General features: G+C 50.5%; 1 protein-coding gene across 1 annotated transcript in view; it reads right to left on the reverse strand.

Annotated features, from left to right (window-relative positions):
* LOC310911752 (aryl hydrocarbon receptor-like) overlaps nt 1-18,298 on the reverse strand; it is a gene marked incomplete at its 5' end in the record, with an annotated part of 37,159 nt that overhangs the window by 8,882 nt on the left and 9,979 nt on the right. Inside the window, 11 exons of the mRNA XM_083865674.1 lie at nt 4,978-5,073; nt 6,194-6,792; nt 7,197-8,558; nt 8,679-10,245; nt 10,602-10,743; nt 10,997-11,106; nt 11,193-11,395; nt 11,983-12,113; nt 12,359-12,482; nt 13,357-13,446; nt 16,778-16,884. Coding sequence (XP_083721800.1) covers nt 8,418-8,558; nt 8,679-10,245; nt 10,602-10,743; nt 10,997-11,106; nt 11,193-11,395; nt 11,983-12,113; nt 12,359-12,482; nt 13,357-13,446; nt 16,778-16,884 — 2,615 coding nt within the window. The 3' untranslated portion in view covers nt 4,978-5,073; nt 6,194-6,792; nt 7,197-8,417. The remainder of the gene's footprint in view (nt 1-4,977; nt 5,074-6,193; nt 6,793-7,196; nt 8,559-8,678; nt 10,246-10,601; nt 10,744-10,996; nt 11,107-11,192; nt 11,396-11,982; nt 12,114-12,358; nt 12,483-13,356; nt 13,447-16,777; nt 16,885-18,298) is intronic.

Genomic DNA, 18,298 nt, shown 5'->3' on the forward strand with positions numbered 1-18,298 from the left:
TGCAGGCACCAACCTGCTGACACCCCAGAAAGCCAGAGAGCTCTGCCAGTCTCTGCTATAAATCCCTGGGACTCAGGTCTGCCTGCTAAGGTGGAACGATGCATTTCTGGGAATTGCAGAGACATCTAGTACAAAATGAACGCTAGAAAACAGTACAAGGGAATCAGAGGAAGAGCTTTGGGACCTTAGGCGAGGTGGAAGAAAAAAAAACACTTTTGCAGAAACAAAGCATTAAAACCCCATAAAGGACTTTGACTGCAGCTTGGGAAAATACCATGTTTAGGACACAGGATTTAGAAGATATCATAAACAAATACCTAATTCTTCATACAAACCCAAACCACCTTCCTTTGCAATACAAAGCTCATTTTAAATGGGTATTTCAACAAAAATGCCAGCATTTTTCCTGGAAACAACAAATACTCAAATGAACATTCATTGCATTTGAAACCGAGTTTCCTCTCTGCTTGTGTTTTTTAAAGGAAAATGCTGGCTAGCCCTGCCAGTCCTGTGTATAATATACTCATCGTTCAACTAAAGGGACCTCAGAATCATGGAATGGTTGGGGTTGGAACAGACCTTAGAGATCATCTGAGATCAGGCAGACAGAATGCACCTGCCACCCTTTTTTTTTTTTTTGTTCAAGTGCACCAAAACTTCTCATTCCCATGAAATCCAAGCAGCTCTCTCAAGTGACAGAGGGCAGGTTTGGATGAGGTATTATCGACAAAATCCAAACAAGCAGAACAACCAGCGTGCTGACAAGGTTATCCACAAACACAGAGTCTGAAATTGCCTCTGGCAGCAGCTTGCCAGGATTTACTGCAGGCAGGAAGACTTGCCCATGTCACAGCTCATTAGCTGGGTGGCTCCCAGAGGGAAGGCTGCTCCAAGCTGTGCTGCCCTCTATGATTCCAGCTGAAGCCTGTGAGTTGCTGCTTCCAGCCACACAGGGGGCCAGGATGGAGGGAAAGCTCATGGGACAGTTACTGGGGCTGGGCATACTCAGCCACTGCAGGAGACAGTAGGAATTGTAGGAACTGAAATCTCAGTGTAGCCAAAGCAAACACACAACAAAGCAGAATATGATGGTTACGTTTTCATTGATGGAAGGATCTACACAGGGACCTGGAGTCCCAGGGAGTGGGAAGAGCTGTCCTTTTACAGAAATCCCACTGTCTTGCCCAGGGCTATAAGCAGTTTCTTACTAGGGGCTGGTGTCACAGGGAGAAACTGAGGGCTTTTTGTGTTGGATAAAGCCCTCAGTTCCCTCTGGACAGATCCTTGAAGATAAGGAGCAGCAGAATGGCTTGTGCTTGTTACAGGGTCTGCACCAAGTAACACAGGATGGCAGTAGAACCACAGAATCAGGGAATCACTAACGATGGAAAAGGCCTCTGAGGTCCTTGAGCACAACCATTCCCCCAGCACTGCCAAGCCCGCCACTAAACCATGTCCACAAAGAGTGCCATGGCCATTCTAGGTTGCCCACCACCCACTGGAATGATTTTGAAGCAGGGAATGATTTTCTCTTCTCATATTCCAATTAACTTCTGAGCACTCAGCAGGATTTGCAGTCTCTCAAAATTCAGAAGGGTGCTTTTGGTCATTAAGGACAGGCTTTGAGGTCATGAAATTCAAATTCAGAAGGACATGTGTGGTCCTCACAGTTGTTGATGTTAAGTCATACACATCCCATGGAGCACAAAAACGTGCACACCCAAGGAGTTTTAAGACTTCCATATTGCTTTTTTTCCCCTGCCACTTTCAGATAGTCTCAGGGGAAAAAATATCCTTTATTCTTTGAGATATCTCCTTTTCCCATTTAAAAAATTTGGCTTTGGTGTCCAGTGAGATCTTGTAGTTCTGAGAACTTTGCCTTCTACGTAAGCAAAGTCCCTTCCCTTCAAAAATAAGATCAATTCAATTCCAAAGCAGTCAGCCCTCCCCTTTGACCTAAAACCCACAAATGGACTTGGCATCGTTCCTTTTTCTGTCTCCAAAAATGCTCAGGGTTTGGTTTCCCAGTATTTCCCTGCAGCCAAATGAGCTGTTAGCACCTGGAGAGCTGATCCTGAAGCAGCACAGCTGAGGCCCAGCAACTGTCCCAACACACTGGGAAATGCCCCCAACCCTGATGATCAGGACAACCAGGAAGAAGACCAGAGCCAAGGGGATACCCAATATCTCTGGAAGGCTGCCCACAATGCACCACACTGAGCCTCTTCCTCAGGGCAGGCAGATCTCCTCCTCCAGGGATGCCACAGGCACTCAGGCTCCCCAACTCCATTCCAGGGGAGAGAACACCCTGGAAACCAGACAGGATGTAGCCACCTCCTCTGTGTTTTGCCCTTTTGCAAATCGACTTGCTCTGTGCCCTCTGCTCTGCTTAATTGATCCTCGGCCCATCTTCAGCAAAAAAATTGTTCCCATCTCGTTCATAATGTGCTCCAAATAATGTGTGTTTCTGCCTGAGTGAATGCCCTTTGGGGGTACTTTAAATTGTCACAGTGCATAAGGCTTTCCCTGAAATCTGTATTTTTACAGTGCTCACTCTCCACAATGGCCCCTGGAGCCACACTTAATCTATTTCAAGGTACATGGAGATTTCCTAAAACAACCTGGCTAGGAAAGCAAAGCTTGCTTTAAATAGGGGCCTTTCCATCCTCCTTCTTCCCCCAAACCATCTGGGTTTTCTTTTTCCATCCTGAAAACAAAGAAGCAAACCAAACTCCAAAGAATGTCTGTTGATCCAGCTCCAAGAACCCACCAAAGCAAAGCACTGTTGGCTGAAACTGGGCAAGGGTTGAAATCCTTGTGGGTATGAAGAGCAGAAGCAGTTGCTGATTCAATCCAGCCTTGCTGCTTGAGGAGCATTGCTGAGATTATCACAGGGAGGTCGAAGCCACCTAGAGCAAGTAACAAGTGTGTCCAGGAGACATTATCCTTGTAATTTGCTCCAGGTAAGTATAGAAATACTGCTGGAGGAGCAGCCAGCCCTGAGGAGCTGAGATTTGAGCTTCTCTATGTCATTCTCATGTATTTCCAGGACACAGACCCAAACCAAGCATCTCCCAGGAGAGAGAGCCCCCAAGTTTGTATGAGATGGTTTTAGGGAGCAAGGAACTCCTCAGCAGAGGGAGGCATGGACCCAAATTCTCCAGTTTTGTGTTTAAATATGAGTATTACGGAGGGGGAAAAAACCCCAAACCAAACAACCAAGCCCAAGGTTTATAGCTCCTTCCCAGGAGACCCAAAATGGACAGCAAGGCACAAAAAGGGAGCAGTATAAAGGTCTTTCCTCTCAATTAATGCTGGCAGGTTCTCACCACGTGGTCCTGCCTTGCTCAGAGCCAGCAAGGGCAGATTTGGAGCCTGGGGTTGGCAGGATACTGCAAAACCTGGGATCAGAGCTGCATCCCAGCTGGACACTAAAATAACTATGAGATTACCTCCATGGGAGCTCAGCCAGCATGGATAATGCTTGGCCTGTTCCTCTCCCAGCTTGCCACAGCCTTGCTTGGCCTCCCTTCCATGTTTCTTCAAAGCCTCCTTTGCTGCGGGAACTTCAGTCCTGCTGAGGGGAAGGAGAAGGTTGAGCTTCCCCTGTCTCATGGGAGCTGCTCTGCAGGCAGCCCCCAAAGGCCCCTCTCCATGCCAGACTGCCAAGCTCAATCCACCTTTGAGCTCCTCCATTTTGTGTGCAGAACTCCTATTGCTGATCCTTTTCTGCCAAGCTCTGTTCTCTACACAGTAATCCCAACTATTGACAGTGCAGAGGGCCAAGGTGCAAATGGGTTTTCTTTGCCCCCGAGAGCTCCATTCCCCTTGTGTGGCCAGACCACCATCAGCCTGAGCTGGGATTTTTAATACTGAATATATTTCAAACTCAAGCCAAGGGGGTTTCTGGCATGAAACATCCTGTGAGGAGGCAGCAAGCTCAGAGGTGCAAACTGTTCTTGGGCAAGCTTGAAAATGCCATTTCCTCCTCTGGAGGGCCAAACCCACCAGAGATGGCTGCAACAGCTGGAGCTGCAACCCAGCGCTGTGCAAGGTAGATGTGACACTTGGTCCACCCGTTCAGTTTGGAAATCTTTCTGGATGCACTTGAGGGCTTAGCAACCACTTGAGGGTTTAGCAATCACAGCTGGCCAGGAAAAAGGGAATTAAAGACTGGGAAGGATGGCAAAATTTAAAGCAGAGATGGGACACCATGACACCAAACAGCCTTGGAACACTCCTCTGCTCAGTGGAAAGCCATGTGGGAGACATCAGCAATATAATAACAATGGTACATCTGTTAACATGGGCAGGAGTCCTCACAGCTGCAGAGCAACAGCTCCTGTGTCAGGAGAAGGGGCAGGGATATGTCAGCAGAAGGTAAGGAATATAAAACAAACATTTCTAAACCCATCAAAGAAACTGAACTAAGTTTCAATTAAAATAATTAAGTGGGAGATAAAAACATTTCTTTTAGAGCCTTCCAGTGCCTAAAAGGGCTCCAAGAGACCTGGAGAGGGACTTTGGACAAGGGCCTGGAGTTACAGGACAAGGGAGAATGGCTTCCCACTGCCTGAGGGCAGGCATAGATGAAATACTGGGAAGAAATCCTCTTGTGAGGATGGAGAGGCCCTGGTATACATTGCCCGGAGAAGCTGTGGCTGCCCCTGGATCCCTGGAAGTGTCCAAGGCCAGGCTGGACGAGGCTTGGAGCAACCTGAGCTAGTGGAAGGTGTCTCTGCCCATGGCAGGGGGCAGAGCAGGATGAGCTTTAAGGTTCCAACCTAAATCATTCTGTGATTCCAAGATTTCACATTAGATTTGAGATTATTTTTTGAGGCACAGACATTTATCAAATAATACAGAAAGTTTTGGCCCATTCATACAAAATTCTCCTAGGTCCAGAAAATAACGATGACAGTATCTGATGATGATGATAATAAAACCACTACCACCAATGCCATTATTCCAAAGTACCTGCTAGCCATGTGCTGGTCCTTCATCCCAGGATGATGGTGGACGTGCTCCATCATTCTTTAGATCTTTCCAGCCAGGCTTGGAAAGTCTTTGGACCTATCAAAAAGATACACAAATATATTTTTTTGGGTAGATGACTAAAGTCGATTATACTTGAAAACCATGGGCACATGGTTTTCAAGATTGTGTAGGTGGCCGGCCACTCAACTCTCCAATAGTGATGATTTGAAGTGCCTCCCTATTAAGAGACTTTATAATTTGTCCAAATTGGGTTTTTAAAAATTATTTTAAATTAGATTAAACGTGTTTCAGCTGTTCTCCAGAAACACACTGGTTAACTCTACACCTGCTGTCCCAGGTATCCCCAGCCAGGCTGCAGCACCGTTCCATGGCTCTCCTCTGGCACACAGCAGGAGCTCAGCATGGCTCTGGCACTGAACAGCAGTCAGCAAAGAGGACACGGGCTGGGTGTGAACAAACACCACCTCCCCATGTGCTCCTTCATCTCTATTTAATGCAGGAGCCATCCCAGCGTGTTCTGCTCTACTGCTCATGGCTCCTGCCCCCATCTATAATGGATGATGCACAAAGGTGGTGTGGGCAAACACCAGGCTGAGCTTCTAGAGAAATATCTATCTTGCTCTCTGCTGCCCTGGGGCCCAGGGAGACACCCTGGCCTCCATGATGCTAGCTGGGGACTGGTGCTTTCAGCGTCACGGATGCAGCCACTATCAGATAGGACCTCTCCCAGCTGGCTTGAGACAGGAGCCCTTCTACTGCAGGCTATGTCTCACAGGTCCTTGTCCTGGCTGGCATTTGGGAAAACAGCGGGCGGGAAGGGAAAGGGAAAAGAGGCAAACAATAAATGCTCCCTGCTCTCGTCCTCCTGCCCCTCCATCGGTGCATCTTACCCTGCTGCAAGGAGCACCACAGCTCTTCCTGCCCTTTCCTGCATGGAGCTGAGCCTACTGCTACACAAGCATCCCCAAACCCAAGCACATAGTGGGATTCTTGGAGCTGTCCTGTGCAGGGCCAGGACATCAGTGATCCTTCCAACTCAGGACATTCTATGGTTCTTTATCTTTCCAAACTATTTCCTCACACCTTCCTTGGCCTTATGCAGCTCTTTGGGGTCAATGTGCCGCATGGGACCATGCTCTCTCCATATGTGCAAACCAGAGCACAACAGCACAGTTGCCCAACTCCTCTTTCTTACCACCATGGCTCAGGGCAGGCTGCAGATGCTGCAGTGATGAACAGAGGCATCTCTCTTGCTGCAGCAGGAAGTTTTTTCCTCCAGCCAGGCTCCCTGGGCCAGCCTGGTGTATCAAGAATCAATGCCGCGAGGCCCAGGGGAGTACAGGCAGCAGCTGGCATGAGGGTGGGCATAAATTATGGATGTGCTGGCCTGCTTTGGGAGCAGAGAGCACCTCCCTCCACAGAAACGATGGCTTGTGCTCCACAGGCCTCACAGATGCAGCACTGGGCAAATCCATGCTGTGCTCACTAAAACACAGAGCCCTGGTGACTCTGACAGCAGGCCTGCAGTCTTCCTGAGGTCACCTGGGCTACAGGGAAGCTCGTGGTGCTGTGGTGATGTGTGGCAAGGAAGAGAAGAAACCCATCAGGGCAGCTGGTCATGGAATGGTTGCCCACACATCCAGTACCTGGCTCAAGGAGGAAGTCTGGCAGTGGTCAGGTTGTGCTCAGCACCTGGGACTCAGTTGGAAGTCACTGAGCTGCAGCCCCAGGGATGCTCTGGTACCATCCCTCCATCCCCCTCAGTGCAGGTGGTGCTGCTGAGAGCCAACTTCTCTGAAGGAACAGGGAGGAAAAAGCAGAGTAGAGCACAGAAACTATGAAAAATCAAATGCTCACAGCATATCTCCATCAAAAAGTCAGAAACACCACAAAACAGCCTTGTTTTGCTTAAAGAAGAGCAGGTGCCAGGTACGAGTGGGAATGTTAGAAAATTCATCATTCAGAGAAAACCAACCTGTTTTTTCTAATTTCCAGGTTGAAAAACAATGGTGCGGGGGGAGAAGAATCAGCTCATTTGTCTTAAAAGATGTTTTCTATTACATACTAGAAACTACATATAGACACTTTATAAATACACATACTTTATATTTCAATATATCTACATGCAACTTTATATACATATAATACATATTTTATTATAATATATAAATATTGTACATGTTTTTTTATACACTCACCCTTGTCTGTCAGATTTCCCAGTTCCTTTCAACCATCCATGTAAGGAGCTGGCAGATGGACTCTGTAAATCCCAAAGGCTCCAAGTGCTCCTTAGGATCCCTTCCAACCCATCGCACCTCAGATCACCAGTGGCAAGGCCTGGGCTCCAATGCTGCAGCCAGCAAACCCTGACATGCTCCAGATTTGGAAGAAACATAACCAGCAGGGGAAACATCAGGGAGGAGCTCCAAAACCATTTATTGAAACAAAACCAATAGGAATTCACATTAATCCAAAGCTGGGCAAGCAGGAGGTATGAGTTTTCTCAGGTTTCTTAAAGGGTCATTGTGTTTCTGATCTTTCAAACAACCTCTCCATCCTGTTCCACAGGATGGATGGTAAGAAGTTCTTTTTCCCTTCCACTGGAATGGCATAGAAATAAATCTGTCAACTAGTATTAATATACACACATATGGGCTGTAGGTTTTTCTTCTGTGAGAAGATATCACTCAATACTTACAATTAAGTAGCATTATACTTATTTTGTCTTACTGAAATTTGTGGTTTTTAACTGAAAAAAATTGAGACTTGAAGTCTAAGGATACCTGAGAGGCCAGCACCTAGATAAAAGCAGTTTAGCAGCCAATCTGAGCATGTCTTGTACAGTACAGCAAAGCCCAGGCCGTTTGCTATGGGAGCTCTAACCTGGATCTGAAACAGTGGGAACACCTGGGACGCAGGGAAAACTGGGGTGGGGAAGGACCAGAGCACCACACCACCATATAAGGCTCATTTTCCTTATAAAACAAGCAGTATCTGTACAACATAGCCACAGTCACAGGTGCCTGGCTGGGATTGCAGGAAATTTAATTTCTGTCTCTTTCTTTAGGACAGGCTTTCATGAGGCTGGTATCCATACTGGATCATGCATATAAATACAAAGCTTTAGTTGCACTCCTGGGCTGGCCTGCAACCATAGCTCAGCTTGCTCCAGTGCCCTGGGAAATCTGTCCTCCAGCCTCGCTGCTGTCCCTCCCCAGGCCAGGGACACCAGCACAGGAGCAGCACAGGGAGGAGGATGATGGAAGTTGGAAAAGGGCAAAAACCTCCAAGTAAGCCAAAGCAACCAACATCAATAGCACCAGCAGGATGTGCACAGCAGTGGGGAAGGTTTGTTATCTGCAGCTTGAAGGTAGGTGCACCCCGAGGCAACAGCCCTGCTTTGTCCATTCCTGACTCTCTTAGAGACAGAAGTCCCCATTGGAGGCATGAAGGGGATCTGGCAGCTGAGGCTGGAAGGGCAGCTCCAGGCTACCCCCCAGCACTGGGCGGTCTTGGGGCAGTCCCATGGGAGAGCTGGGCAAACCACAGCCGCTGTGGGGCTAAGAGAGAGAGAGAGAGAGAGAACAGTGGTGAGGCACTTTGCAGGGGGTTATTAGCACTGGCTGGGCAGATTCCCAGCATAGAAAACATTGAGCCGCAGAGTAGACCAAGGCCCTTACCCTGTGCCTGCCCTCCTGGCTCAGTGCAGAGGCATGTCCCCCACAGGAATTCAGTGTCTCCAGAGGGCTGCTGATGCTCCCAAAGTGCCCTGCAGCTGAACTGGGGAAAGGGTGCTGGGGCAGGGAGGGAACAGGGCTCAGCTGCTTCTCAGGAATAAGCTGGTAGGAAGGGGGAAAACACCTGGGGTATGAAGCCATCTCTTCCCAGGAGTCTCCAGTGCCAGCAGCTTCCATGCTGCATAATCCATAAAGGTTAAAGTGCTGTGGGAGCATGCTGGGCCCAGGGCCCAAATAGCCCTGGGGCTGGGAGATCACATCTTGGCTGAGGCCATAAATGCCAGGCTGAGCTGGAGACCCCAGGAGTGGGCAAACATAGTCCTGCCATGGGCTGGGGAGTGGAGAGGAGTTGGGGCTGGTGCCACACACCCCATTCATCAGTGAGTGATGGTGTTTCCGCCAGCTGGGCAGTGCCATCCAGTCCTGGCACTGGCTGGGCAGGGAGGAGGACTGGTGGGCATCTTCTTGAGGGGGCTGCACAGCTGGGAAGTCTCCCTGCAGCAGCTGGGCCCTGGGTGGCTCCTGCAGGCAGGGGGTTGCTGGGGCTGAGCTGGGAGCCCTGTCCCATGGGGCACCCTGGGCTGGCTGGAGGAAGTGGAGCATAGTCTCCTCTCCAGCTGGTCCCCACTGGGAGCCACTGGACAGCTCTTCCTGCCCAGCCAGCTCCGGGAGCAGCCCCGGCACAGCACTGAGGGGAAGCTTCCACAGTGGGATGGGGGGCTGGCCCAGGGCAGTGCTGGGCTGCTTTGTACACTGTGCCAGGTGGCACCTTGAATCCTTGTTCTCTATGTGGCATGGAGCAGTGCCTCCCTGTGGGCTGGAGGGCGTACCTGGCAGGGGACAGACCTGCTGCTCTCCCTCATGCTCATCCACTGGGTGGCTGGGGATGTAGGAGAGAATCTGGTTGCTAGTCAGGCTGTTGTTCAGAGAGGGGGACTGGTCTGGGTCCATACTGACCATCACCATTTTCTCATCCAGCAGCAGGAGCTCCAGGTCCTCAGCATTCAAGCCCAGGCCCTTCAAAGCACTGAAGAGCTCGCTGGAACAGCTCTCATCACTCTTAATTGAGAGCGAGTCCATTGTGGCCAAGAGAGGATTCTCCTGCTGCAAATCCAGCAGCTTCTCTTGGAGGCTGTTGTCCCTTGAAGAAACTGGAGCTGTGCCCATACTCCAGGCATCCCCTCCTGTACCTGGCAAGGACACGCTCCCGAGCTGGAAGGTGCTGCCAAAGGAAGGGTTCTGAGTGGGATCTGGGTGTGAGGTGTACACCACCTCGTCCTGTCGCATCACAGTGCCCGCCAGAGACCGGGGTTCAATGCCATTCTTCTGGGAACGCTCTACATTGCTGCAGGACAGCTTCTTGGACTTGCTGGGTTTCCCTTTACTCTGGAAAAGGTCAGGGAAGCCCGGGAGAGGGTGAGTGCTTTGGTACAGAAGCGCCTCTCCTGTAGCAAAGGTAAAGGGAAGATGCATGGGCCGCTTCCGAAGGTGCTCTCCTCCTTCTTCATCTCTGCAGGGTAAGAAGAGGACACTGTGGCTGATAAGTGTACAAACCCACACCACAAGTGGTTATGCCATGGGCAACTGTGATCCCTGCAAGCCAAAGCCCCTTTGCTACAGCCAGCATGCATTCACATAAACACATACACACACAAAAAATGCAAACATCTCCAGCAAAACCAAGCATCACCCCTGTTGAGGGGTAGCCTTGCAGATAGAGATGCGGCTGAACAGCACCAAGCAGAGAATCCCACAGCTGCTCCTTTAAAAGGCACAAGCAACAACAACAAATCCAACATCCTGCCCTGCTCAGGACATCCCAGAGCCATGGAAAAAGCCAGGCTCTGCCCACGCCCTGGCACGTACACGAGGGGTCTCTGTGTGACCACAATGTACTCAGGTTTGCCGTTCTTGTAGACGAGCCGTGCATTGGCTTGCACCCACTTCCAGCGGTTGTCCTTGGTCAGGAGCCGGAACACTGTCAGGCCACTCTCCCCCGTCTTCATCACTGCCGGGAGGAAGCAAAAGGGCTGTCACCATGGCACACTGCCCTTTCCGGCTGGAAACAGCAGCAGCATGGCTGGCAGGCACAGAGGACACCATGCAGGTGAACACCCCTCCCTCCACTCCACCCCAAGCTCCCTGCAGTGACAAGAGCAGCACAGCAAAGCATCCTGTGGGAAAAGAGCAACTGGGCTTAACAGAGCTGCCTCAGTCCCAGCCCATTCATCAGGAGAAGTGATCAGGGAGGGGACTCTTACTCCTGACATGGTTCTCGGCACAGTACAGCGTGTCAGCAGCATGGACAAACTGGTAACCAGTGCCACGCATCCGCAGCTCTGCCTCTGTGTAGCCCAGGATGACCTTCACCCTGTGAGAGACAGAAAGCACACCCAGCTCAGAGACAAGGCTGGGGTGGGATGTCAGGAATGGAGCACTGGAAGCTCTGCTGCTTACTTGGCATCACATGCCAAGGGGGTGAAGTCCAGCTTGTGCTTGGTCCTGAAGATCATGTTCTTAGTTCGGATCTGCAGGATGGATGGGAGCTGCAAGGGTGTGGAGATGGCGAACAGAGCGAGCTGGGGGGGTAGTACAGAGCCATCTTCAGATCTTTTGTTCTGCCCATGAAGGAATTTCAGCCTGCCTTGAAGGTTTAAAGCCTAGGAAGAAAAGCTCAGTTACATGCAGAAAAGTGAGAAGGAAGAGAGCTGCATGGAAAGCAAGACATCTGTCTGCAGAGTTGGTGTAAATAGAATCATCAAATCACAGCATGGTTTGGGTTTGGAATGACCTTAAGGACCATCTCGATCGAGTCCCCCTGCCATGAGCCAGGACACCTTCCACTATCCCAGGTTTCTCCATTCTGGCCTTGGACACTTCCAGGGATCTAGGGGCAACCACAGCTTCTCTGGGCACCCTGTCCTCTCCAGTGCAGAGAGGAGGAGGGATGACTACCATCTACTTGATCTTAAGACATGCTTTTAACAGAAAAACCAAGCAAAACATGGAAAAGAAAAGCACTTTTGTTCAAGATTCAGCATTTCTGAGAGGAGAGGAACAAAACTCGCAGGGAGAGGCTGTAGGTACAGGCCAAGCCTATGAAAAACATGGGAAGTCTCTTGCTTGACAGGCAGGTGCGGTACATGACAGAAAGGAGCATGGGATCTCTCCAGGTGGTGGTTTCAGTGGTGGTATGAACCTCTGTGGTAAACCTGCCCCTCTCCTGCTGGGGAGGGTCTGTACTCACCAGGAAGCCAGAGGAATTATCCAGGAGGCAGCGAAAGCGGCACACAAAGTTCCTCTCCAAGAAGGAGTAGTTTTCTGGGGGCAGCTGATCTGGCTTGTAGATGACAACAGAAGGGTCAAGACTCTTCCCTGCTGTGGAAGAGAGGGACTGAGAGAGGATCGAGCAAGGATTCACTCTGGTGAGGGTTGGAGGTCCCCAGCACTGGGCACTGCAGTAGTTTGCAGAGTGCAGCAACAGAAACTAGGGGAAGGCCACAACATTTGGATGAAGCTGTGGCCTGAGCCACACGAGTGCAAGTGGTGTCAGCAAGCTGGGCTCCCAGCATCTCTGGGGAGCCACACACCTCGTGCCACTCAGGATGGCAGCCTGCTTTTACCTGCTGGAGAAGGCTCACCCTCAGGAGTGCATGGTGGGTCCAGGGCCCAGTGGAGATTGCGCCTGAACTCTGGCTGGTCCTCAGCGTGGATCAGCTCGAAGACGCTCTGGTGCATGACATCTGTCTAGAGGGGACATACCAACTGTGAGCTCTGCAGCCTGGCCCCGGTGCCAGTTTTCACATCCTACCTGGGAACAGCCCATCACACCCTCAGCTGGTTTGATCTTACCCAGTTTCCCTAGGGCTCAAATAGGTCCCTGGCTAAAAGAAGTTGGAAACTTTCCCCCAGAACTGATGTTGGTGGGAAGAGACAGCACACCTGGCTTTAAGGACCCCTCACCTATGTTGGGCCTGACTTCCTTCCTCCCAGAAGCCTAAAGAGCCAACACAGCTTCCCTCTGACATGCCCATAACTCAAAATCCTAGTGCTGACTTAAGAAATGAGATGAAAACATGGATTTGCGAACAAAACAGCAGCAAGACCACTCCATCTCTAGACTACTCCTGAGAGAACAATGCCCTGGGACTTGTTCCCTGCACCCAGGCAGACAGGTCTCATCTACTCAGGTGTTGGGGACAGCCAGCTGTGTGTGGGTGACACAAAACCACAGTAGCTGAAGGGCTGTAGGTAAATCCCACTTCTCTGTAAATCTGTTCTAGTGCCCTCCAGGTTACCTGGGTGCCCAGAGTGCTGGAGCCTTGTGGGATTTACCAGGATTTGAGTGGGTGCCCCAGGCAAACTGGGCAACGAACCCCAGACATCTCACCACAGCCATGAAGGCACATCAACATGGCTGCTGGAAATTATCTATGGAGCTGATGAAGTCCCTTGTCACCTACCAGTGACCACATCTGGCAATATGGGGTCCAAATTCCCAAGACCAAGGAAAAGCCCCAAACAGCTCCCTCAAACCCTGTGATCCCTGCAGAGAACTTGGGGCTACTCTGCACCACCAAGGAAAAATCGACTCTCCACAACAAGTCAGAGTCCCACCAACCTGATGAAATCCTAGATAGTCCTGGATTGTATGCGAAGAGTAAAATATCAGCCCTTCTGATGTCACCACCAGCACAAAGCCATTGAGAGCCTGTAGGAGAGAGATCAGCAGGTACAGGCCACGATCACGTCACTTTTCCAGCAGGATACTGGTCACCCAAAGCCTGGCCAGCCGGCAGCTGAGCCACCACAGATGGCCTCTCTGAGGTCACACAGCTCTTCCATACAGCTGCCTCAGAATATCCTAATCCAGACTGATGGAAAATGGTGCTTCCATCCTGGGAGCATTCACTCAGACTCAGCTTTGGACATTTATCCTCATCCCGTGCAGGGAGCAGATAAAGACCTCTGAACTGCTTGCAGGATGAAAGTGGACACCATCAGGAATTGGTCCATCCTGGTGGAAATGAGCCTTTCCAACAGCCTTGAGGGCCTTGGCAGCTGTGTGTGGCCACCCCAGGTTCCAGAGGACTGGCCTGGAGAAGGACCATGGTGTGGCTGGACTCTCCATGGGCAAGGAGCAAGGACAAGGAAGGTGTTAACTCCGCTGCCTGCTCCCTCCTCAAAGTGGCCAGTGTTGAAAGGGCCTTAACAAGTGGAAATGAAAAAGCCAAAAACTAAAGCATAAGGGTTTGGATTTGAAATTGCATCAAAACCAATCTGAATTCTGAAAAGCCAATTTCTTCCAAAGCACCAGGTAATTCAGGCTGAGTCTGTGCCTGAACTTGGGGGAAAACCACAGAATCCCTGGGTGACCCCAGAGCACCTTTTCCTTTCTGCCAATACATCACAGAATCATTTAGGCTGGAGAATCCCTTTAGGATCACCATCTCCAAGATTACTTCCTCTGGAGCACTACCTGGTTCATGCACAACCCACATCCCTAAGGGCTGAATGCTGTGCTCTGTTTTCACAAAATAAATACCCAAAGCTGCTATGCCCATGGGTGTTTGAAGCCCCAAGCCCTCTCCACAGAGAAGAGCAAATGCAGCCATCAATCTGAAGTTTCCACTGCACTTTTAATGTTACGCCCTTAGACATTTCACCGTTCATTGGCCCTTGCACCCACTCCTCAAGCTTCAGGATTACAAAGTCCATATTCAAGGGAGCACTGGGCTTCCTGGCAGGAATGGGCTAAGCTGATCAGAGCCTCTGTCTTGCTCAAGAGAGGCTCACTGCTACCAGTTTAATACATTTGGCAAGTAATTTGGATGTTTTCCCTGAGCTAAAAACCCCACAGTTGCCAGGACAGGACACATGAAAAGGGAACAAGGTGCTGGATGACAGTGTCCTTTTCACTTGGAGAAGACTAGAGTGAGCAGAGGAGCTCCCCTACCAGTTTGGGAGTGCAGCTGCTTTCCAGGAGCCCTGGCTTTCCATCCCTGCTCTCTGGCAGCAGGCAGGAGCCCACAGGCAGAACATTGCTGACACGGGCACTGGCAGGATCCAGGGAAGCACGCTCAAGGGCTGCAGGCACAGCACCAATCCTTGCAAGCCTCTGTGGCACAGAGCCCAGTGCTTTGGAGACCTTGCCATCCCCCTGCCAGGGCTGAGGGCAGCCCCACAGCAGTACTCCCTGAGCCCAGCTGGCAGGCTTCACTCTGTGGCTCAGTGTCCCCAACTCTGAAAATCCCCATAGTCACCCAGCAGACACATTCAAGTCCATGGTGCTGACCAAGAGCAAAGGCAGTGAAACCCCATGAAAATTCTTGGTTTATCTTCCCAGAAGCTGAAGAGCTTTCACTGCCCTGACACTACCACATGGCCTTTCCTCCCTAAGGGCAACAGATCCCCAAAGGGACACTATGGCAGCACAAAGCAGGACTTCTCTGGAAGGCAGGGCTCCTTCACTGTGGGCCCTGTGGCTTTTCAGAGCCAAAACCATCCTGCACCACTAACCTGGCAGGGAAGCCACAGCAGCCAGCCCTGGCCTGCTTCCCCCACTTCATCATGTAGAGACATCAGCATTAATTAGGGCCTGGCGTGTAGTCTCAGCCAAGTCCAGCTATTGTTGCTGCCAACTCCTGTTTCATTGTCCAGGTCAGAGTTTCTCCCCCCTCTCCTTCCCTTTATTCCAGGCACAAACACTCTCTATTTACTGGGGTTGATCTCAGTGTGTGGGAATCTGCTGCAGAGGTTAATTAGTGCTGCCAAATGCACTTTAACCCTTTGAGAAGCTTCAGAGGAGGAAAGGGGAAGAATCAGAGCAGACCAAGAGACAAAGGAAGTTTGGCCATCAGAGGTGACAGACCAGGTTGAAGTATTTTTATAAGTACGGAGGAACATTTCCTTGGGGGCACAGAGATGGATTCTGAGCTCCTGCCACATCCAGGGTCACACAGATAGACACTGAGAGAGCTCAACCAGCTTTCACACCCAGCTTGGTACCTCTAAAAGGATGGTACCCAACTGTGGGAGGAGCTCATGAGCAGGACATCAACCCCCAGCAAACCCTGCTGAGCAGTTTTGAAAACCCTCAAGTTTCTGGTTATTAACCAGGCTGGCCTTAGCCCTTCTCCCACCAGACATAAAGATCCTCAGCTCTCAGGCAGGATAGTAATTACACTTTGTGCTGAGTGAGCATTTGGATGGGAGCTGGGGCTGCCCAGTACACCCAGCCCGTGCTGGAGGACGGCCAAGCAGGCAGGGGACAGTGCCACAGCCTGTGCCTGTGTGCTGGGCAGGGGACAGTGCCAAGCCTGTGCCCTTGCAGGACCTCGTGCTGCCAGAGCCTGACCTCTTCCCATTCTCTGCACAAAGTTTAGGGGCAGAAGGTGACCTCCTGGCACCTCTGAATAAATCATGGCAGTTGCAGCATCACCAGCCTTGTCTCCAGCATCCCCAAAGGAAACCACTTGGGAAAAACAGAGCTCCTGAGATACACCCACCTACCCCGTGTGTAAGGAACGAGCACACGGCCCATCAGCATCTATCTGCTCAGTGTCACACATTACTTCCTCATAATCAGGGGAGACTTCAAGGACATTCTCTTCTCTGTTTTCACCAGCATTTGGACAACATCCTTGAGTCAGGATCAGTGTGCCCATGCTGAAAACAGCACTCAAACACCTTGCTCAGTTTGGTTCCCATGTTACACCTCTGGCACATTTACACATGAGGGCAGAGAAGCAGAAAAGATGAATCACCATGCTCAGAAATCCAGCAAGATGTTCCCTACATGTGGACTATTTACAGATGGCAATTTTTTCCAGGAATAATGGGAAAAGCAGGGAAGAAGAAACATAATTCCTGCCCCAGGGACCTTTGGAGGTCTTAAACCTTTGCCCAGTGAGCTATACCACATGAAATCATAAATCACCTGCCATCAGCAACAGAACAGCCTGGTTTTGGGGTAAAACTCAAAGGAGCTAGAAGAGGGACAACAGGAAGATCCCATGAAGGCATTTGTGAGGAGCACTAACCTGTAGGAGCAGCTCACCCTCTGGAACTGTTACCAAGCCTGGAGCTGGTCCAGCACCACAGGCTACATCCTTCTGGGCTTCTTCGGCAGCAGGATTCTTCAGAGCAACTGCACCAAGGAAAGGGAAGGGACATCAGTGCTGAAGGGACACACTTCCATAACAGCTGGAATGCTGCACAGCTGGACAGTGCAGGGGAAGCCACCACGTGGTCACAGCCCTTTGCTTTGCCCCTCACAAGAGTCGATTTTAACAGGACGTTTCCCTACCCCTCAAACACCCTCAACTGTTTCAGTCTGGGGTTTTTTTCTCCCCCTTTTAATAATCTACAAGTAAAAAGCAGTTAAAGCCAGGGATCCTTAAAGCAGGTAGGCATCAGAATCACAGAATTATGGAACTGTTAAAAGTTGCAAAAAGATCATAGAGCCCAACCATTCCCCAGCACTGCCAAGACCACCACCAAACCACGTCTCCAACTGCCACAGGTCTTCTGAACATTTCCCAGGACAGCAAATCCATCACTGCCCTGTGGAGGGCTGGTCTAATACCTGACTTCTTTTGTAAGGAAATTTTTTCCCAATACCCAAACTAAACCTGCCCTGGCACAGCTTGAGACCATTTCCTCTTGTCCTATCCCTTGGTCCATACGGAAGCAGAGCCAAGCCCTCTTCTGTCAGGGAATTGTGGAAAACAAGAACATCCCTTCTGAGCCTCCTTCTCTCCAGGCTGTCCTCCTTTCCCAGCTCCCTCAGCTGTTCCTCATCAGATTTGTGCTCTGTTCCCTTTACTGGACGTGCTCTAGCCCCTCAATGTCTTTCTTGTTGTGAGGGGCTAAAGTTCAACATCAGATTGAAGGTGCAGCCCCAGAAATTCAAGGTGTGGCCACAGCAATGCCCAGCACAGTGGACAGTCACTGCCCTGGGCTTGTGGCCACACCACGGCCTTCCTGACCACTGACAGATGCTGGCCAACAGCAGCAGAAGTCTGCCCTATATATGAGGCATTGCAGCAGAGCCCAGGATGAGGAATGTGCCATTTTGAAGGATACAGCTCAGTCAATGATGCCTCATTACAGTTCAGCAACACAGTGGGCTTACTCAACCAAATTAAGGCAAGCCACAGCTCGCAGTGAGAGAAAAACAACATGGAAAACACATGGATTCAGACACAGACACCCGAGATCTAATACTGATCAGTGCATGAGGGAATCTGTCACTCAGCTGAACTGAAAGATGTGCCTGTAAATTTTGTTCTGTACTCCCCAAGAGAATGATTCCTGGGGATATTGTGATGTGGATAATAATTAAAGGATAAGATAACAAGCCTGTACATGACAGGCCTGTCCAGAGTATAGGGGAGCTCACAGGAAAGTTGGGACACCTCTGGCCTGCACCATGGGGACAGAGGACAACATTTGGCTGCTGGTAAACCAGCTGTTCCCACTGGGATCCAGGAGGAAAGGTATGAAACACCAGCTGCAGCACCACTGTGGCCTGCCAGCGCACAGAGGGAACAAGAGCTCTC

The sequence above is a fragment of the Zosterops lateralis genome (genome assembly GCF_965231275.1).
Source record: "Zosterops lateralis genome assembly, chromosome: 7".
Taxonomy (NCBI): domain Eukaryota; kingdom Metazoa; phylum Chordata; class Aves; order Passeriformes; family Zosteropidae; genus Zosterops; species Zosterops lateralis.